This window comes from Paroedura picta, chromosome 1 (assembly GCF_049243985.1).
Source record: "Paroedura picta isolate Pp20150507F chromosome 1, Ppicta_v3.0, whole genome shotgun sequence".
NCBI lineage: Eukaryota > Metazoa > Chordata > Lepidosauria > Squamata > Gekkonidae > Paroedura > Paroedura picta.
The window spans coordinates 43,944,500-43,967,261 of NC_135369.1; the positions used below are offsets into that span (position 1 = coordinate 43,944,500).

The 22,762-nt window shown below is 44.1% G+C and overlaps 2 protein-coding genes across 12 annotated transcripts in view; one reads left to right on the plus strand and one right to left on the minus strand.

Moving 5' to 3' along the window:
* Positions 1 to 22,762, plus strand: part of BCL2L11 (BCL2 like 11) — a 43,085-nt gene that overhangs the window by 7,399 nt on the left and 12,924 nt on the right. For all 6 annotated transcript variants that reach the window (XM_077336050.1, XM_077336057.1, XM_077336021.1 and 3 more), the window contains exon 3: positions 18,999 to 19,111. In XM_077336050.1, coding sequence (XP_077192165.1) covers positions 18,999 to 19,111 — 113 coding nt within the window. The remainder of the gene's footprint in view (positions 1 to 18,998; positions 19,112 to 22,762) is intronic.
* Positions 1,188 to 22,762, minus strand: part of LOC143836597 (uncharacterized) — a 301,478-nt gene continuing 279,903 nt past the window's right edge. For all 6 annotated transcript variants that reach the window (XM_077336223.1, XM_077336111.1, XM_077336145.1 and 3 more), the window contains one exon: positions 1,188 to 4,198. In XM_077336223.1, coding sequence (XP_077192338.1) covers positions 4,142 to 4,198 — 57 coding nt within the window. In that variant the 3' untranslated portion in view covers positions 1,188 to 4,141. The remainder of the gene's footprint in view (positions 4,199 to 22,762) is intronic.

Consider the following 22,762-nt stretch of genomic DNA (forward strand, 5'->3'; position numbering starts at 1 on the left):
GTGGGTAGCTGTGTCAGCCTGCAGTATAGGAGCTAGATTTGAGTCCAGTTGTACCTTAAAGACCAAAAAGGTTTCCACAGTATAAGCTTTCAGGAGTCAAGGTTCTCTTCGTCAAATACTAGATTTTTTTATATCTGACAAAGGGAGCTTTGACTCTTGAAAGCTTATATGCTTGGTTTCGTCAACATACTACTGGATTCAAATCTAGTGTACTGAAGTAAGTTCTTTCAGTCCATTTGGCATTTCTGCACCTTTTCCCCCAACAGAAGAGTTTTGCTGCTGGTTGAGCCCCATTGTTCTCACTTCTCAAAAGCTTTGCTGTTTGTTTCTCATAATCTCTTCTCCTTTGTATTTCTTTTTTAAAAACCTTTCAAGATCTTGTGGATTTTTACTGCTTTATCGTTTATTGTCATTGCTGAGAGAAAAATGTGTTTCTGAGAAAAGTTAAATTCAGGAGTGGGGGAAAGTTCTCAAAGTGTTCGGCAGACCTCTGTAGGTAGGTAGGTCCTATCAAGGTATGAGCTTTTGTGAAGTGCTGCTCTCACCTTCTGCATGTATGCCTAGAACAAAATAGGAGGCTATATTTTCAGTGGCATTTGTTCTGGGGATCGGTATACCAAACCTTTCCTCCCCCCCCCCCCAGCAGAACTGGCCTCTGTGCTGCCAGGTGAGTCCTTTGTCAGGGGTACATGTTAATACACTCTACATATGTTGCTTTCTGTGAATTTGAAAGTTAAGATACCATTTTGGGAAAATCTGGCAGTCATAAACTAGTTTCTGGCAACATATGCCTGCATGAGGTTCCCAGAGGTACTTTTTTGTGGCCTGCAGCTTCTGGTTAGAATCCAGGGAATCCAATATCTGACTTGCATTTTTTATTTTTTTCAATGTAGGTTTCTGGCTGTCATGATTGCAGAGATGAGAATAAAGACTTGGATTCAGACTAATGTTCCTGTGGGTAGAAGGATTTCCACCCTCCTGGTGTGACTTTCTCAATTTCCTTCTTCCACAGCAGCCTGAAATGCTACCTGTAATCCTGAGCTTGGGGAGCATTTCAGGATGCACAAGAGGTGGGAAATCATGCTGGGTGGATGGAAGTCCTTGTGCCTATAGTAATATTTGTCTGGAACCAGCCCACCCCTCACCCCTGTACATAAAGAAAGCAGGGAAATCAGTTTCAACGTGGCTACAATTTTTAATAACATATTACATGAAGGTAATACTTTAATAATACTGCAGAGCATACATGTATATAATTTCTTCATATGTCCATATAATATATGTTGTACCTTCACCATAAGGCAGTTTGGATCTGCTTGCTCTAATTTGGGTTTCTGAAAATGATACACAGCAAGACACAATGTAGGCTCTTGCTTTCGAAAAGACTGTTTGATGTACAAACTAGCTGTCACTTTGTGGTTTGTTCTAAATGCCAAGTTTTACATAGCAGCATAGAAAGTAGCCTTGGAAGCACAAGGCGATTTTGGCTTCAGTTCTGGCCATAGTAGGTGATATTTTTGTCCGCTTGTTTATGAAAAGCCTTGGGTTTTCTTTGCCTGTGGACACCTATTGCAAGTAGGGCTACTCTTAACAGTCAAGGCTGCTCACAATTGTTGTTTACCATCTACGCATGACAGATCATGCAGAATGAAGCATTCAGAATTAAGTAGACGAGTCAGCCACAAATCTGCTATCAGAAGTAGTGGAGTTTATGCAGCTTAGTTCAGGGATCATTTGTGATGATTGTACCCATAGAAGAGATTTCATTTAATAGCTTATAAGGGTGGCTTGCCCCCTTCAGGGCTAACTTGTGGGTTTCTTTTTCCCCCATGTAGCTTCAGGCAGATTTTAAATCTGAGTTTACAGAGAAAGAGGGGAAGTTTTCTGCATTGAGCAGTGTATATGACCACTTCCCTTTCTTCATATTCCAGGTGAAAGTTGATTATAAGTTTGGCTTGTTTTCCACACAAGTCCATTTGTTTACATGTCAACACATAAATAAAAAATTGTATAATGAGCATGAAAATGGGATATGATTACATATTGGAAAGTTCCCTTCAAATAATCACAAGAACAATAAAAAAGAGTACACAACAGCTACAGAGCCATAAAGCAACTTTTAATTAAATGCCACACTAGAAACTTTTTTTCCTGGCATTTCTATATTTTGGGGAGAGTAATGCAAGTTTCAGAAGTTCACTGAGCAAATGTTGGCTTTAGACAAGACGTTGAGGCAGAGGATACACTTCAGAAGATCTTGAAGTTAAATGTCAAATAATACTTCGGAAACCACCACAAGTTGTTATTCCATGGTCAACACAACAGTTTTATTGCAGCATAAATTTTTAAGAACCAGAGCCCATTTAATCAGGTGGAAGATAATGCATGTGAAAAAGTACATCCTTGTACACAACATTTGAAGGGGGGAATCTGTATTGTCATCTTATTCTAGATTTTTAAAAAACCAACAACGTAATTTGGGTTGGCTCCAGACTAGATTTTACAATTGCAGAATGGAACTTTCCTGCTTCACATGGTAATCCCTTGATTATCAAGATTCTGAGAATATAACCATCATGCCATGAATCTTGGTAGCTCTAAAGGCTTGATTACGTAGAGATCTTTCAAGTAAAACACTTCCTTTTGTCATAACAGTGACATTATTAAGGTCGTGCAGGGAAAGCAGAAGTACAAGGGGCTCCTGCATCCTCTTTTGCAATTCTGGCGTAACAAGCAAAGAGAGAACCCGCGTATCTCTTCATGATGAGATGTATGCTTTGCGTTCACGTCTGAAACCCATATCTAAATGGGAAACAGACATGTAGCTTTGAGGAGCGTGCGGTTCAGTTCAGCAGAGCCCAATAAGCTGAATCAATGCTGATGTGGTGGTGGTTGATGGTTGTTTCCTAAGCCGAACCACAATTCTCCCGTTATAATCATGAGCCGAATCGCTAAAACCCAAATTGATTCAGCTCCATTATAACCTATGATGATAATACCATTATGCCAACTGGAAATCTAATCTAAGTCTAGTGGAAGCAGGGCTTAAGGTAGAGGCACCGAATTTGCCACATAGCTGCTGGAGCCTCTCCTCAAAAGAAGCCCCAATTTTCAAAAAGATTGGGCCAAGGGGTCCACTTTTATGGACACTCAAAAATATAAGCTCAGCAAAATGTCCCAGAGAATCTTTGCAGTGAAGGGAGGAGGGGATTTTGCAAGGCCAGCCCCGTAGCAGGACAAGTGCAATGCAGCCCAGCAGAACCAGCACCACCTTGGTGGACTAAGTTCATATCAGAGACTTTCTGAACTAGAAACTGAGGGGAATGGAGCATTTCTCCTGGGACAGCCAAACCATTACAATCAATGAATGAGCTAATGCCCACTGGTCAGCAGCAGAGCCCCGTGTCACCCAACTAGTGCCCAGCAGCACAACCCAGTGCCCCTTGTGGCAAGTGCCACTCAATAAGGCTACAGCACAAAATCACAATCCTGGGCAGCAAGACCAGTGCAATACTGCCTACAATTGTGATTCTGTGCTTCAGCCCTGTTGCGTTGGCATTCGCCACAGTGGGGCCCTGGGCTCTACTGCTGGGCATTTGTTGGCTAGCACTGGGTTTTACTGCTGGGCACTGGTTTCCTGCATTGTGCAGGGGGTTGGACTAGATGACCCTGGAGGTCCCTTCCAACTCTTTGATTCTATGAAGTGTGAAACCTGTTTCTGGACAGTACCCCCTAAGACTGATCAATGGGTAGCTAGGTGGTAGTCATTGAACTGACTGCTCCTCCACATTTTTTCATTGTGCACATACTGATTCATGTGAGTCTTCACAGGCAGCTTAAAATGGTCTATCGTTGGACACAGGTTTACCCTCAATGGTAAGTGGGTCTAAATGCCTTGTTTGTAAAAGAAAAACTACTTTCAAGAAAACCTGTGTTAATATGGACCGTTAAATAACTTCTGTAGATATTTATGGAACTTAACTTGCATCAAATACAGCTGGAGGCTTTTTCTTTTTTTTGTCCTGTTGGTGGGATGCCGCTGCTACACTTCCTGGAGTTCACTAGAGGTCCTTCTGACTCCAGTCCAACATGTGCCGGCAGTTGGAAGCAGCAGCCACTGTTATGCTCGCTCTGCAGACAGCTAAACGGCCTCTGTGCCAACTCGCTTGCTATTTCTTGCTCCTTCTGCTGCCTTGTGCTGTGGAGAACAGAGAAGCGTCAGCAGGAGAGCTGGTTATTCCCTACGGGTGCCTGGCTCAGCTGCTTGCACATTCACCCCTCAGCACACTAAGAAAAAACATTTATCCTATCACTGGCATGTTCATACTCCATTGGTTCTTTATGACACAAATTTAGGATGTGGCAAAACTAATGGGGGTCTGATATTTGTATTCTTAAATATAGTGAGACTGAAAAATACATGGTGGCTCTAGAAAGACAAACATAATGTATTCAAACAATATTAAAGTTAACCAAACATAGAATGTGTTGAAATATGTACACTGCAAGGACGCACAATATTTTGCAAATCAGTCTGAATTAATGTACGTTACATTCTATGGGGAAATCATATGGCTGCCATGCCTTGACTTAAGGGGAGAAATGAGAACTTTCATTCTTTTGAAATGCTGAGGACATTGAACGTTTGAATGGGGGCTTTAATCCAGCCTGCTGGGTAGTTTTCCATAACAAAATAACTTTTTTAAGAAGAGAAAACTGTTGCTTCTAGAATAGCATTTGGTTACTGTGTCAATTTAGAACCATCTTACACTGTCCTTGTCCTTCAAGTGGTGAAGGAGTGTTTCAAGGCACTTCAAGTCATGCTTGCAGAGGATGTCAAGCGGTCTCTGAAGCACTAAACAAGAAGGGGTGTGCCCTTACTTCCCACAGCTTGTTGAATTGAGTACCTTACAGCTACTTTAAAAGGGTGCCACCGTATAGAGGATGGAGCAGAGATGTATTCTCTTGCCCTGGAGGGACGGACCAGAACCAGTGGGATGAAATTAATTCAGAAGAAATTCCGTCTCAATATCCAGAAGAAGTTCCTGACAGTTAGAGCAGTTTCTCAGTGGAACAGGCTTCCTCGGGAGGTGGTGGGTTCTCCATCTTTGAAAATTTTAAAACAGAGGCTGGATAGCCATTTGATGGAGAGGCTGATTCTGTGAAGGCTTAAGGGGGTAGCAGGTTACAGTGAATAAGCGATAGGGTTGTGAGTGTGCTGCATAGTGCAGTGGATTGGACTAGATGACCCATGAGGTCCCTTCCAAATCTATTATTCTATGATTCTATGATATTTACAAAAGCATCTTGGGGCAGATTGAGGACCTGGTACTACTGTGAGGAGGTATAAGCAATGGTAGCTGTTTGTGGCAAAGGAGACTCCCTTTTGGTCTTCTTTAATGTGGCCACTGATCAGGCTGCCTTGAATACCTTACTTACCTCTAGCAAAACAAAGCTCTGAGTTATTTTCAGAAATGCTTTTATAGATTTGTATTAATTAAGACCACCATACATTTGATAATTTCTCGACTGAACTTACATATTTGTCAGAATTCTGTTCAAGCATTTGTTTAATTCAAACCACAGCTTTATATGGTATACAAGGTTTTCCAGAGTGGGTTAGTTTCGTATTAATACTGTGCCGACAACCTCAAATTTTCAGAAACTATGAGTCAGGCACACTACAAAGTATGAGATGATATTTGGTTCCTGTGTTGCTGAAGGTACTCCATGGTCTCTTGCAGTAATTGCATAATTTAAAACTTTTTTGTTTAAGTGTAAGTTGAGAGTCTCTCACTTTCCAATCAGGGACTTAAGAAGTACCAACTATTGCAGTCATTGTGATGTTGATGTGATATCCTGCAAATGCTGCCAAGCAATGTTTTGTGAACCTGAGAATGTTTACTTTCTTCATGTCTCTTGTGCTTTTATTTTGCCGCTAGTTCTGTGAGATTCCACTAGGAAACTGATGGAAGTAATTTGAAGTATTAGTAAACGCAAGTAAGCAATTCATTCTGGAAGCATAAAGGGCTCGGCTGCATTACTCAGGATTTATTACCTATGGCATCATATTCCAGCAGCTGTTCTGTGAGCTGCTGTCTTAAATTAATGTGACTGATTGAATTGTCATGTACTCATGTACAAGTACATTGAGAATGTTACAGGGTTCCTGACATCTCTTTATTTTTCTTCCAAGAATCAAAAGCTCCAATATCCAGCTGGTTTTTTTGTGTTTTTCTAATCTGATTGCCAAATATTATATATATATAATTCCACTCCCCTGCCATGGGATTTGAGTCCACACTCTGTTCTTTAGAAGTGATTGTTCTGCACGGCTCAAAGGTAGCATAGATGCTAGCCGCCACTATCCTAATGGGGAATCCCGTAGTGTGTGGACAGTATCTTGAAGGCTTCTTTCACGTTCCATTTTATTTAGAAACTTCCCCCACCACCACCACCACTACATCATATAACCCATTTTAGAGAGTTCTGCCTCATTCTGAAATTTACAGAACTTCCAGATCCCTAGCTTGCATCCTTTAGTTTAAGTCTTTTACCACCACATGGTAAAGACGATGTGTCTGGTTGCAATGTAGGAGTAATGTCTTGGTATCACTAGTGTACTGTTTTTCATTTTGCTAGTAAATAGTTCATTGGTGTTGGCACAACCAGTTGTAGGATTGGACAGTTTAACCTGAACCATGTTTTGAGTTCTGTTGCAAACAAATAACCTTTTGTTTTAAATGGGAGTTAAGACGTGAGAATTAAACAGTGGGGAAATCTAGTAGTTATTGCAGGACTACTTGATATTATGAACTGGCATTATTGAATCTGTTCCACATAATATATTTCTGGTAAGGGCTTGGAGAAGGAGCATGTCTCATGGCTGAAGTGCCACTCAGCACTTAACATCCACTCAGGGCAGCTGTCCCACTTCTGAGTGCCTCCTCCAACCGGCTTGCCTGTCTGCCCAGTAGCCAGCCAATCACCTTCCACCCCCACCCCTGACTTCCCCCTCCACCTTCCATTTCCCTCCAATGAGTTCCGTAAGAGCTAACCTGCAGCCTTTCCAGGTCCCGGGTGGGGGGAGGGAGAGGCCAGCCTCAGAGTTCTTCCACCCACCCACCCAAATCTAGCGCCTGTTGTATTCTTGAATGCGACGGGCTTGGCCTCTAGTAAGTTTATAAAACATTGTTCCAAAGTACAAATTAAGCTTTCTGATCCTATGCAATTGTCTGAGTACAGGGTGTCTCTGGTGGAAAGGTACAAAATAAATGATTTAGAAAGAAAACCCTACATAAGGGCATAAAGGTCTGTACAGGGAAATCCAGTTTTGTATTTCCCATAGTGGTAAGGCAAACCTAGTCTGCTCTAGCAGGACTCTTTTTGTGTTTGTATGTCTAGTCCATGCGCACTTACTCAACCAAGTCACATTAGTTGCTCTAAAGTGTTACTTGAAACCTTCTGTAATTGATTGCAGATTTGAAAATTAACAAGGAGTTCAACTCAGTTAACTGAGATCTAGAAAGCATTCTGACTGGGAAGGTATATAGATGATACTGTGGTGTATGATTTGAAATTATTTCAGTGATGCTTTTTATATTTTAAAAATACTGATGAATTGATGATGCATTAAGACATGAGGTAATGGGATGGGGATGGAGCTAATACTTCAGTCTTCTCATAAGCCATCTCCCCTCTGCTTAGGAGTTAGAAATGCATTCTGTAGTGACTTGTCTAGCTGGTCTTGACTTTTCCTGATGTCACTATCTAAGAAAACAACTGAATTCTTGTAATTTACCAGTGTGGATCATATTCCTCTATATAAGGATGCATACTTAAGGTACCCTTCATGATTAAGACAGAGCTAATCTGTGTAATTTTGAACATGCGCTCCTGTCTAAGAATACAAGCCCCTCTCCAGATCAGATCAAGATTCACTTAGTCTAGCATTCTTTACAAAATATATTGCAAACCCCATTAAAACTAGCGGGAGCTGTGCTAGAACAATATCATGTGGGCTATTCACTGGCTTCATGAGAGACTAACACTAAGTCTCTTTGGTCACATTTCAACATTTAAATTTTTTTCAGAACACTATTATCTAGTGACCAGAAGACTAGTAACTTTGTCTAAAGAGAACTGACCAATACAATAGCCACATGTTTAAAAAGCTTTTGTTGAATTATTACAATGAGGGAGAATTACAGCATGACGAGTACTATTTTAACGGAGCTGAAGTTGTGCATGTTAGGAGTACAGAAGATGTGAAATACAAATGCTGAAAATATCTCTGTGCTTTGTATAACTACATCACTTGATGCTCCTGATCTTTTTGATCTCACAGTACCACAGAAAGTCCTTTATGAAAGCCACAGATTGATTTCAATATTAACCACATGAAACAATATTTTAATTTCTTGACTTGCAAAATTTGTCATTTGAAATCAGTGTTTTTTTACGTACACAGTCCCAAAGGCCCCATTACAAGTTTATATGTTTTGGTAGCTAGTTGCACAGTTCTGCTTTTGGGAGCATATGTGAAACTTGCATCTTGTTTGGCTTTGAACAAAACTTGTGCAGGTGGTTCCTTGAGAGAAGAGAGAATGAGGCTTTTTAGTATTTTGCAATATCCTTGTACTATACAAGGAAATCCCACTTGCTAGAATTCACTGATACAGAATTTAACTGGGAGGAAAACAGCATTTCTTGAACAAGACAATAAACATCACTGATTATGCTCAGTCTTACCAGCTGTGTACTTTTGCAAAGAATAAGAAGTTGCTCTGCAGGATCTGAAATTCCCCACATTGAGTGGGGCTTCCAGTTATATATGCAAAATAAAACATAAAATACCAGTAGGCATGAGCCAACATGTCAAAGTTTATCAGGTATTAAGATACTATGACCGTTTATGCACTGGAAACTTCACTACCCCACCTCCTGTGCAGGAGCACAGATCAGGGCGGAAGAGGCGCACCGCGCCAAATGCTCCCCCATGTGGGTGCAGGAAGAGATGGGGCAATCTGCCACGACTACAACTCCAGCCTGCAGCCCGGCATGAAAACTCCAGTGCGTAAACGGTCTATGAGATTTCAGTGTAGAAAACTTATTATATGTGACGTGGTCTCCTATTAGTGAAATAATGTAGCACAAACCTTGGTGTAAAAGGCAGTGTTTCCTTGACCTAATTAGTAAGAAAGTAGTCAGAAATTTCTTGGTTAATCCTAAATAGATTATTGGGGGTGGGGGGTGGGGGGAGCTTGTCTCAAGCTGTCTTTTATTTACCAAGCTTGAGAGGCACCATCCATGTGTGAGGACGCTTCCTTTGGCAGAAAAAGTGTTGGTCTTGGCTAGGTTGCTATATGAGATGTTTTTGCATGGTCCTCTGGAGGGAAGCACTAATGGCTAGTTGGAAGTCCCTTTTCGCCACATTTGTGGCTATGTGGTGCCTGCCAGCCCTGCCATTTCACTTTTGTGCCTTGGGCAGAAAAATGCTTTGGGCTGGCACCAATATAATGTATGTAAGTTGCATGCTGCATTGGATGTTAGGGTTTACTGGAGTGGCATTTGTGGTCTTTCTCTTTGCTGTCTTTTTGGGGATGGTCTTTACCCAGTCACTGAAAGAAATTAGTCTGTTGAGTGGGTGTGGGTTTGGGTGTGGGTTTTGTTTAGTTATAATTGATATGAGTGTGATTTTTATGCTAGACCATTGTATTCTCCTCTTACAGGGGTTTCTAGTGCTATGTACCCCCGCCCAAGAATATTTTGGGAGAGTTGCCGGCTTAGATATGCCTTGTGATGGTGTCATTCAGATATAGTCATCAAATTTAGGGTAAGTGGGAGAAGAAATTATTTAGCTTTGCAAGGTGCCATTGTGGAGAGCTCTTTCTGAGATACACCATCGCACAGTCACTTCTGCTGGTTGGTTCCCCACTTACAATAACAAGAATATATTAATAATAAAGCAAGCCAAGTACTGAAAAGACTTTGCTGAATGAAATTCAGCAGTTAAATGACTAAAATTGGGCCTGAGACAAACTGTGTTTGAAAATTGATAGGGCCTTTCCCTACTCTAATGTGAAAACAATACATTTGTAAGCCAAGAATTGCGAGTAGGGATGGGCACAGTCCATGATAACTGGCCCAAACCCAGCCACTCTGCTGAACTGAACTGGTTTGGGAACTTCAGGACTCAAGGAGCAACTCCCTGGGGCCCTAGAAACTGCAAAATCACATAGCATCTGTAGCTGACTCTCATCTACCTGGCCACCAAGTTTGGTGAAGACTGGACTTTGGGGATCCAAATTGCAGACACTCAAACAAGGTGCCCCCAGGAAAGTGATTTTTTGGGGTGGTATCAGACACGGGCTCTGGAGTACATAGAATGGACCCTGAGTGAGCTAAAGGCATTGAACTCATGACAGACTTCTCCTTGATGCTCCCTACATTCTGTGACTTAGGGAATTTGAGTTATAGTTCGCCAAAGAGAGTGCCTTCAGGAAAGTACTTTCTGGGAAAATGTTGTCAAGTGTGGGTTCTGGGCCATAGAACAGACAGGATGGACCCTTTGTGACTTCTCCATAGAGGCCCAGGTCACAAGAGTACTGTGGCTGGCCTTCTACCACCGTTGCCAAGCCAAACTACTAGCACCCTACTTAGCCCTGGAACACCTAGCCACAGTGATCCACACAACAGTTACCTCTAGGCTAGACTTCTTCAACTTGCTGTACACAGCCCTACCCTTAACTTTGATCCAGAAACTGTAAATGGTCCAGAATGCGGTGGCCAGGGTCCATACAGCAACACCATGGTGGTCCCACATCCGACCCATCCTCCTGCACTGGCTACCAGTTGAATTCCAGATCAGGCTTAAGGTCTTGGTAATTACTTTTAAGGCCATATACCAGTGGTCCCCAACCTGTGGTCCGCGGCCTGGTGCCGGGCTGCGAAGGCCTTGGCGCCGGGCCGCGGCTTCTTCCCTCCCCCGCCCGAAGCGAGAAGCTTGCCAGGCCGCGAGCAAATCGGCCGTTGAAGCAGCCAATTAGCTTGCGGCCCGGCAAACTTCTTGTTTCGGGCGGGGGAGGAAAGAGAAGCTTGCCGAGCCGCCAAGCAAATCGGCCGCTTTGGCGGCCGATTTGCTGGCGGCCCGGAGGGGCCGGGAGGCGAAGCCGTGGCCGCTGGCATGGCGGCGGCGCAAACGCGCATGCACGGACTGCCGCGCATGCGTGTTTGCGCCCCTGCTGGGTGCAAACGCACGTGCACCGCAGTCCGCGCACGCGCGTGGGCCCCCGGGCCACCCTCTCCCCACTCACCAGAGCAGCGGTCCGTGGCAGCCGAAAGGTTGCAGACCGCTGCCATATATAGTCTGGGCCCAGTGTACTTGGATCATCTCTCTACCTACGCCCCTCAAAGGGATCTGCACTCTGCCACCTCCAACCATCTTGTGATCCCTGACCCCAAGGAAGTCTGCTTGACTTGAACCTGGCCCCCACCTGGTGGAACAAGCTCTTAGAGGAGATCAGGGCCCTAACGGAACTAAAACAGTTGTGCAGGGCCTGCAAATGGGAGCTCCTCTACCAGGCATTTGGTTGAGGTCGACCGGAACTAAACAACATCAACTGGGCCCCTGAACCATCCTCCCTTAAACCCATGTGACAGATATGACCAACCATAGGCTTATAACATGTTATTTCTCTGTTTATTGTTGTTATTACTGTTACCTTTCATTTGTTATAATCACTGAGTTTGATGTATTGTTCTGTTTAGTTCTATGTGAACCGCCCTGAGCCTTAGGGGAGGGCGGTATACAAATGCAATGCAATGCAATAAATAAATAAATGGGAGGGCACCAAACTTGCAGTGGACCTCTTTGGGATAGACAACCCCTCCCTCTAGAAGCATGCAGGAGACAACTATTGCCGGCATTCTAGCGGACGGATGCGTCCATGGCTGTGCCTATCCTCTCTCCAACAAACAGATGACTGCAGGGTCATCCCCTTCCACCCTGGCCTGGGAGCCATCCACATAGTAGGTGGGCTGTAGTATATTACAATGCAGGCCAAGGCCAACCTTGAGATGACTTGTGTGTCCCTGACCCCTCCACTCTCCCTCCGCAAATGGGCAATATGACTGCAGGGCCAACCTTCCCCCCAGGCCCACCCTCCCTCTGTGGACAGATATGTTCACAAGGCAAGGCCTGTACCTCCTGTAGCTCCTGATGTGCTTGAGGTACAGGAGCCACCTGCATGGAGAAGGTGAAGGTGACTGTAAGGCAGGGCCAATCCTCCACCAGCATCTTCTGGGCCCACCCTGCTCTGCGAACAGTGTCACTATGTGGCAGGGCCACCCTCCTGCCCTGCCTGGGACTCAGGAGCCACCCATGTTGACTCCTATTTAGAGAAGGAAATATCAAATGAAGAAGCTAGCAGTGCCATTCTGTGATGAGATGGGTCCATGAGTCCATCACAGCCAACCACCCCACAGCATCCCTCAATGACTGATCGCTCAGGTCAGATCAGGTGCTGAAATCAGTGCACTGAGATCACCTAGTGGGGCAAGTTACAGGACAGCTTAAAGTCCCACCCACCCAGTGCAGTGACAAACCTGACCACTGCTGGACTGTTGCCACCTTTGCTAGACAGATCATGAGATCTGTTGGATCCTGCTAAAACCTGTTGCCAACATTCAGCGTGGCTCTGGAATAGAGCCATAACCACACTGAATAAGAAAATATGTTCTTCACATCAACCTACTGTGAACACCTGGGGCAGGACTCACATGAACTGTCCCTTGCAGATACCTTGCCAGCAGGTAGAGTAAAATGAGATGACTTTTGAACTAAGAAAACCCCACCCTTGCATGCCCCACCCAGGCTCTGGGTTATGGCTGGTAAGCCCTTATTGGTGGCCACAGGAAGACCCAGAACTCAGAGTCAGGAAAGAATTGTCCTGCACTGGCAGGCTACTGTCTCCTTGCTGGCAGGGCAAGTGAGTGGGGATCCTGCACGCAAGCAAGGAGGAGAGAAGAGAAGGATGACTGGATAGAAGTGTGACTGGCTGGGTTCACTACTGGTGGCAGTCACTTAGCGACAGGCCCCGCTGCCAGTCCCCAGAAGGAAACACAGCCTGCGGTCTCAACTTGACAGGGCGGAGGCTGCTGACTAAGCAGTGTCCCATGTCACACTCAGATGCTGTGCCTACGTGACAGCTTGTGCTGCCCCCACCTTCCCAGTATAGTGGGAACAAAGGAGTGTTGTGAAGTTAAGGAACAGGTGATAAAGGAAGGGTGTGGCAAGGTGACTCTAGTCGACCCTCAGAAGAAGAAGTTGGTTCTTATATGCCGCTTTTCCCTACCCAAAGGAGGCTCAAAGCGGCTTTCAGTCGCCTTCCCTTTCCTCTCCCCACAACAGACACCCTGTGGGGTGGGTGAGGCTGAGAGAGCCCTGATATCACTGCCCGGTCAGAACAGTTTTATCAGTGCCGTGGCGAGCCCAAGGTCACCCAGCTGGCTGCATGTGGGGGAGCGCAGAATCGAACCTGGCATGCCAGATTAGAAGTCCGCACTCCTAACCATTACACCAAACTGGCTCAGAGACTTCACAGCTGGGATTGGCCATGCCCTCAAATCCCCTCCTCAGCAAAGTGAATGAATGGATTATCCCTGGAGAAAAGGACCCCATCACATTCTAAATCTATGTTCTATGTCAGATTTTTATCTGCTTTCTATCCAGGCTCTGCCTTGCAGCTGATATTGGACACCTCTAGTGCTGGAGACCCAGCTCTGTGACCCACTACAGGCCCCCTGGAAGGAATAGCCATGCACTCACACCTTAGCAGCATTCAGAGTGATATGGTGGGTGGTGGACAAGGGGACCGAAGACCACAGAGTTTTCCTGAACTCAATATGTCTTGCCCCACTTAGGCTCAGACATGCATCCGGAAGGATACAGCTGCTTGAATCCACAGTAAACACCCTAGAGTGTGGGAATGAAGACCCCCCATCCACTCCACCCCACCCCACGATAGATACGAAGTGGAGCCATCTGACCAATGAGCTAGAGGCCCCAGAGCCAGAACAAGGGAAAGAGGAAACCACCGCTAAACAAGGCCCTAAGGTCATGCTCAGTGCAGAAGCCTAAAAGTGGCCCCAGTAATCATTCTGCCTGTGAAAGGTAGAGGTGGCTCATGGGGGGGAGTTATGACAGAAGGGGAGGTGGCTGAGAGTTGGGCCCAAAGAGGGAAAGACCAACCAAACTCCAGGACAAGTCTCTGGCTAAAATCCTGGCAATGCAGTCACAGCAGCTGCCTTATGTTGGCAGAATTTAAATATGCAAGAGCGGAGCCCAGCACCAAGCTGCTTCAAAGAATAAAATAATTTTATTAAGGAAACTAAAGAAATGGGGAGACAGAGTCCTAGTTAACTGTCTAACTGTTCAGTTCTGTTCTGTAAGCATTCAGTCTGTTGTGGAGGCAAGAAGGGAGGAAGTGCGTGCAAATAGCAGGAACACTTCAGTTGAGTCAATCAGGACTCTGGAGGAGATAATCGGGAAAAACATGAGGAAGTTTCTATTCTATCATAAATGCACATCTCCTCTGATGCCCCTTGTAGGATATTCTTCATATCCTCTAGAATTACACACACTACAGATCTTGCATATTCCAAGAGGGAATGAGATGAGAGGGAAATCCAACCCCGTGTCCTAGAGTGGTGCCACACCACAAATATCCAACTGAGATACAGCCTGACAAAGCCATAATTGCATTGCTTGTGGGCCAGCAGAAAGGCCGTGGCAGCTCTGGATGGAGGGCCCATAGGGTCTTCAATATTACGACTACCCAGTACAGCAGCCTGGATCCACAATTTGGCACCTGGATTCTGGGGGGCCACGATGGTTCTTAAAAATTCTGAATGATATGGCCATGTCCTGTGATCACCTTGCTAGCAGGCAGAATGAACGGCCATGGACACTTTATAGAAAACCACACTGAAACATATGACTAGACTGTCCAACAGTGTGGATTTATCAGAGTCACGGACCTGGACTTGGTGGGCTCCATTTTAAAAACATCTGGAAGGATGGCCTTGCACCAGCGGATAGTGATCACTTTGCTAGTGAGGAGAGTGAGTGGGGATGGTTTTGAGTCTGTGGTGGAACCCATGAGCAGCACAAACATAGCAAGTGTTCCTTGACCAGTCCCAGCCAGTGAGCCCATCATTGCTCATGATGTGAGGAGGGGGCTGTACCAAATTTGAGAACCCCTGGACTCCTAGAACCCCAGACCAAAGAGGAAGATGGAAGCAGAAAGCAAGCAAGAGGTGTTGGCTTTTGAGCCCTGGGCTGGATGGACAGGACAGTCTCACCTGTGCTTCCACCAAAATGAAGCCCAGAGAAAGGGTTGGTGACCATGGAACTCCAGTACACGGTTCGTGCCCATCCCTAAATGTGAGTTTGGCTCTGAAATAAACTTTCCATCCAGATTGGAGCCATGCACATTTGTTTAACATTTTCACTGCTCAGCTAGCTTTTGACTGTTGTGAGATTGGAAGCTGTATGTCGTCCCCTGTGATTCCTTTGCATTTCAATGCCAAGTTTGTGGAATACTCTGGGTAAGAAGTGCTGTCATGCTTGCTTACACTCTCGGCTTGTATTTGTTGAAGAGGGGGAAAAGTCAGCTCAGCAGCATAAGAACTGAAAAGCACTTAAAAGTAGTTTTGTTAGGGCCCCCGCAGTGGTAGTGTTGCGTGGACTGAAAGAATCTCTGATAGGTGTCATACAGTCTCTTCAGAATCTCCAGAAGGATGTTGCCAGTTAGAAGTCAAAAAGTTCTTCATTGCACACTCCAAACTGTGCAGTGTAGCTGTACACTGGCTTATATTAGTACTAAACCACCAAACCTTGCTTCTTAAACCTGGTCATGATTATTTTGTGTGCAAGATATCCACTAGAATGTATTATTTTTGTAAACCCATAGAGTTGCCAAGCTTGGCAGCCATTAAGAGATGGGGGTGGGTGGGACATGGAGGAGCAGCCATCAGCAGGGGTGTGATATCACTTCTGGGCTTTTATGGAGATGACATCACGCCGCTCTAGGAATTGTCAGAAATTGTTTTCATCATAGTGTTTCCAGTTTTTCCCAGAGAGGCAAGGCATCGTTCTAGATCAGTGGTTCTCAACCTTAGCATTAGGAAGGAAGGGGGAAGTGAAGGCAAAGTAGGCTCTAAGGTGATGTAGGCAACAGCTGGGGCTGTTCCCCCCCCCCGTTTCGCCCAGCGGTGTCCCCCCTACCTGCTGGGGCAGCCACCTGAGTGGGAGTCCTGAAGGCAGTGTGGATGAGGCTTGGCCATTCCCTCCGCAGGCACCCGAGTGGGAGGCTTAAAGGTGGTGCTGGCGAGGCCTGGCTGTTCCTTGTTTTTCTTCTTTTCTTCTTGTTTTGAGGGGGAGAATCATCTGGACATGGAATTGGGGTCACTGTGGGTGGGCAGGTAGTTGTGAATTTCCTGAATTCTGCAAGGGGTTGGACTACATGACCCTGGAGGTCCCTTCCAGCCCCATGATTCTATGATTCAACAAATCCACTACTAAGAGATCACCTAACCTTGTGGCCATCCCAGCTAGTAAAATTCTGCTGGAACCAAGTTAGATGTGATGGGAGCAGGCACATTTCTTTGTTTAATTGTCTGCTTTCTTAATATATAAAGTGGGTGGAGGGTTAATATTTATGACCAGAGAGGCATGTGGGGAAGGGAGTCTGCCACCTCCCATGCCTTCTGCAATGCTTTATCACTTCAGATAGTGTGGCAGTGAATACCAAAGGGACAATCCTGTGTCAACTCAAGCAGCGTGCAGCTGTTTTGCTTTTTGTAAACATTCTTGTATAGACATATGCAGTATACTGCTTGAAGCAGCACATTGTTGTGTATTCATAGTAATAGATCAACTTAAGAAGCAGCAGAAATACACTATTTAAGAGTCACATTACTACACCTTGGAGATTACTGATAGAAAGATGCAAGATACAGTAAACAGGTATCAATCTTTTGATGTACTAACTTTTCAACAAGGAAACCTGGCAGTGAAACACTCAGCAGGCATTAGAAGCTGGATGAGGTATAGAATGCACTATTCATTGTACAGCATGTTCATGGGTCTACTTTGGTAGGAAAAAAGACAGGCAGCTGTAGCAGTTATAGTTAAAGGGTACGGGAAGTCAGGTGTACTTATAAACATTACGCAAGCCAAAGGATGTGTTGAGACTCTGTTATGCATTGTTCTGAGGCATCAGTGGAAACCCCACCACCACTGAAGTACTATTGATTGTGATAAAGTCAACAGAAGTTCTTTTTCAGTTGCTCATCCCTCAGTGGTGGAACTTCTTGGTGAAGCAAAATAACCAACCTATGACCGATTATGCATGGCGGTGGCTGTAACTCACCGCCAGTGGTTTCTCATGTATGTTTGGGGGAAGAAATCTCCTGCGCACACGGTCCGCCCCGGAGTTGTGCATGCGCATGCCTGACTCTGGGGCAGGAAGGCTCCACCATGCTTTGCAGTGGTGGTAGCAGCAGGGGGTGTGTGTGTGGGGGGGTACAGGGTCCCACCACACGATGGTGGAATAACAGCAGGCCGTATGCACAGGCCTAGCCTGGCCTCTGAGGATAGCCATGCCAAATGTGGAATGCTGGAAAATCAGCGGGCCCGAGCCCGGGCCGGCACCGACATCATGCATAATTGGGGATCAGCCCTGTTGGCATGCAGGCGCTAGGCTGCCTTTTCCTTCCTGTGCATAATCGGTCGAAGAGAGTTAAAACAACTTCTTCTGAGGAGATCATTCATTTACCAATATTACACTTTCATTCATGTGAGGTCATCCATCTGAGGACTAAAGGTTTGTGACAGCGTACCTACAACCCTCAGTTTGCTTCAATACCTTACACTGTTTAAATGTTGCTTAGTCATCAATCAAGCATTTTTATACTGGGTTTATTATGTCAGTGCCAAGACAGTTTACAGTTTAAAACACGAAAGCAAAAAAAGAAAGAATAAAACGATGAAATACTGATTTTTCTTAGGTAATCTTGTCAGAATATACTGAATGACACTGTATGTTAGGAGTAGATGTGAGAAACCAGTTTCAGATGTTCTGCCTAGCAATGAAACTTGCTGGGTGACCTTGAACATCTCATTGTAATTTATCTAGCAGCGTTGCTCATCATCAGATATAGTAAAGACAAGATGGAAATATAACTAATAAATACAGGCTTTGTATGTGGGACAGACTAGACATTACTATAAACACACATTTGCCACCAGAAATAGTAGACATGTCTAGTTCTTCCTCCTCCCCCTCTGTAACATCTACTATTCTTCCCCCATGTCCAAGAGTCATGAAGCACTTTGGGTCCCCCCCCCTCCTTAACTCCATGGCTGGCAAGGGCATGTCATAACATTGAGATTTGTTTGCTGCATCTTCAGCTTAACTTCTACCCGTCATAATTTCTTTTGTAGATGATCCTCTAGTATTTTCACTTATCCTTTTCACTGTCTACAAGTCATAAATATTCTTTAGTTAGCTTCTTTTGAAAGTTAGATCTTCTGTGTGACTGATGTGAATGTTTGGGGTGGTTTGGAAAGCAGTGGCTACACTTTGCCATGGGCAAATGGTTAATGTATACAGGCCCAATAGATCTCCAGTTGCTGCTACCCACAGGCAAAATTATAATCTTAAGAGAATGACAACTCATAATGAAACATGCACAGGGTGTTGTTTTTTTAACTGAATAAATCATCAAGGAACCTGACACTGTTTTAGGATTTACTCCTAATTCTTTGCTTATTAAGTCTACTTCTTAAAGCTTTCTGAGTATAATGTTAGTGAATCTGTCATTCTCATTTGTTTAATTTGGATGGGAAAACATAGGCCTGTAGTAGGAGGTAGGGGTGGGGAGGAAGAGATGCTTTTTGGAAACTTAATTTTCATTATGTTGCTTTGATCCAGCTTCCGGACGGCAGTCACAGTCAATGCCTGAAGACACACGGCCAGAAATATGGATTGCACAGGAATTACGGCGCATTGGAGATGAATTTAATGCTTCCTACTGTCCAAGAAGGGTAACTTTTAATATTTGTATTTTTCGTTTTTTGGCTGCAATCCAGGAGTGAAGCCTTTTACCCAAACAAGGGGCTCTTTCCTTTTGGGCTGTGCAGGGTCCTCTTAACCTCTTTATAAAGCTCAGATTTTACCTGAGTGTGTTAGGTTTCAAAAGAGTAACCTTTCCCACCCACAAATTGCTCATTCTTTTGTATGGCATTGCAACAAACTCAAGGAAAGTTCTAGGAAGATTATCATGCCACAGGGTCAAAGGAGGAAATGTGTCATAGTGGCACAACAATACATTTCAGGTATATGCTGCAGGAAATACAAATCATGTTAATCTCTCTAGCCCTCACTAGAGTCTGAGATATGCATTTTGTGATCCTCAAAATCTACAAGTGGTCCAGGCCTCTGAGAAGACCTGCTTTTTAGTTGATCACTACTCCATGTTGTTATCCTTATTCCGCTCGTTCAACACCTCATCCCTGGAATTAGAATGAGTCTTGCTAACATTTATTTATTTATTTTATTTATTTATCTTTACATTTCTATCCCGCCACTCCCACACGGGCCCACAGCGGCTGACAATATAAAATCCCAATACATAAAATTCCATACCTAAAAACCCCAATAAAACTTAAAAAAACAGTAATTGATCTAATCTCAGCACAACAATCCAAGCATGGTGGTAAAAACGGGGGAGGGATCCCCTTCCTACCAATACTAACCTCGGGATGGGTGGGGGCTGATAACCTCATTATTTTTAGAGGTTTATTTTTAGAGGATTATGGTTTCATCATTAGGTTTTTTAATTAGTTTGTAGTATGAGTTTATGTACATTACTTTTTTGATGTACGTTGTCTTGAACATACTGTGGATAGGTGACTTATAAATAGCACCTACACACTCACACATTTCTCATAAAGGATTACATTTGCCAGTTGGTTTGATCAGGATTCTTGCACTGATCCTCTTTCAGTCCAGTTCTTTCCTCCGTGCTATTGCACCAACCATCATAAAAGTCTTATTGATCTATTTTCACACATGTTGAGCCTGACCACTTTGCGTTTCTAGAAACTGCTTACTTCCCAACCTGGTTGGATGTTTCTTCCTCCACCACCATTTATGCCGCACACTGCAGCGAAGGTGTGAGGAGAAGCACATGGATACAATTGCCACAAATTCAGTGTTGTTTAGATAAAAATAGGCACCAGGCTTTTAGGGAGGAGGAGAAGTTACAGGGAATGCATGAAGATAATACTAGGATAGTTAGGGACCAAGTGGAAATGAAATGTGAACAACTTCTGGACTGGCCATTAGGCATTTTATCATTTGTTTGTAGACAACTGTTCTTAGATATGCAACATGCAGAAGATGGAAGAGAAGATATGACTTTGCAGGAAATATTTTCTGTTTTGTCTCCTCTGATTTTACCTTTTAATATCTCTTATGTAAACATCAAGCCGTTAAACATCACCATATTCATAATCGTAAAGTATTTAACACTTGACAGTTTCTTTTAGGACCAGCCATAAAGATTCCTTAACCAGCATTTCTCTTTCCTCTCAATTATTTCTTTGCTGCGTTTAGCCAGTGGTAGGAAGTGCATCCAGCCTTAGAAGTGTTTAAAATGGGCTGGCTCAGAAGATTAGTGTCTGATTTCAGCAGAGTTAATTCCTATTGGGAATTAAGAACTGAACATTGTAGCCTCAAACTTGGCAGGAGCTCATGCAGCAGTCAGTTCAGGCTATTGGGCCAGGTGAGTTCATAGCCTAGGGCTTTGGTGTGTATGGGGATTAACTTGCAGTATGATCAGGGAAAAGAGTGGAACAGGAAATTAAAAGAGGGCTGCATCTCAGTAATGCATGCATATGAAAAGTATGAGGGTCCTTCAAAAGAAAGAGCACAATCTGGTGCTCAAATGGCTTTTTTTTGGGGGGGGGAGGGGGCGTTTAATATTTTAAAAATACATTAGAACGTTTTGAAAATCATGCGCTATTATACGGTTTGACTATATTGCCAGTTAACCAGCAAAGGTTTAAACTAAGATTACCAAATTTATTTCTAGCCATTTTTAAGGGACAAAAAGATGAGTACAAGATTAGTGTTGCAATGTTGAAGCTCCCCTGCATTTCACTTGGACGATCTTTAATGTTGACATCTGTCAACATTAAAGTTATGTGTGAATTGCGTTGCATTGTAGAAAAACACTAGTTATGGCCCTAAAGGTGGGAGGTTATCTGTGCTCTAGAACTGTTATCAAAGCACATTTGGGCCAAACTAAACATTACAGCCGAGTATCTGTGCACGTGAAGCAGCAAAATTGTGGCTTTCACACAGAAAAAGTGCTTGATACAGCTTAGGTCAGATGAGTAAGTTCGTATCCTGTGCTATGCAAGTACTTGTGGGTGGGACTGTGCCCATGGGGGCATTTTGCCTTTTCTAGTGCAGAGGCATCTATGGGCTATGCTGTGGTTTTTGATGGTGCAACTACACTGGTTCTGGAGAAAATTCCCAGGCTGGGGCAGTTTGAGAGCTGATTCTGGCGATGCTCCTGAGCCCTTCTCTTTCCCAGCCAGCACACATGTCTGACAGTGATTTTCAGTAATGCTGTGCCAGCAGCTGGCCATGGCACAACAGCCGTGGAACATTATATCAGCATATCTCCAAGATGCACCAAAATATCTTCTAAGATAACCAGTGTAATTGGTTGGTCAGCTTCCTGAGTGCTTCTCCCGCTCCCTGCTGATTGTACCGATAGGTCAGTGACTGGTTGAATTTGATCATTGCTTGTTTTAAGGACACACACTCCTGAAGTACAGGAGTTTTGAAGTCCAGAAGCAATCAGTAGAAACATAACAATCGTTGGAAGATGGACATAGTTTCACTTGATAAAGGTTTTCGGTCTATATTATTCCTCAGGCTGGAGCTCATTAAACCAAAGTTGCCAAATGTACTCCACTATGCCACACAAACAAAGAAGCTCAAGGTTTTGAAATCACAAGCAAATTTAGTGAGGTTTGGGAGGTTATATCTTTATCATCTAATGAAAGAAGGTGTGAACTAATGTGTTTATCACTTCCCCCCAGAAGAAAAAAGTTTGAGTCTGGTGGCAGTTTTAAGACCAACAAAGTTTTAAGTGTGCTTGCATACGAAAGCTTACACCTTTAATAAAACCTTTGTTGAAGGTGTCTCTGGACTCAAACTTTGTTCTACTGCTTCAGACCAACATGGCTCTACCTGACTCTACCCAAAAAGAATATTTATATAGCTCTAATGGGTGCTGTTAAATAGAAGATCAAGGCCAATAAAATAACTAGCAAAAGTAATCTTGTTTTTTCCAAAAGGGGAGGACAACATAAGATTTCATGAAGTTGTTCATCACAGACAGTGGCTTCAAATATGTGAAATCTCTGCCGTATTGATATAACAGTCTGAAGATAATAATTATGTGTAATTAGGGGGAAAAGTTCTTTTAAAGACTAAACTGGAAACGAGTGCTTGGATCCAGAGCCCCAAGAACAGAAACTTCACAGCTGCCCGCCATCCACCTAAAAAACTGCTCCTGAGGGTCAGAGAGGGCCCTGAGGACGGTGTGGGGTGTTATAAGTGGGCTGCAGCTTGCATAGACATTCCAGGAAAACCACCAGGCTAGCAAAAGTGCCTTC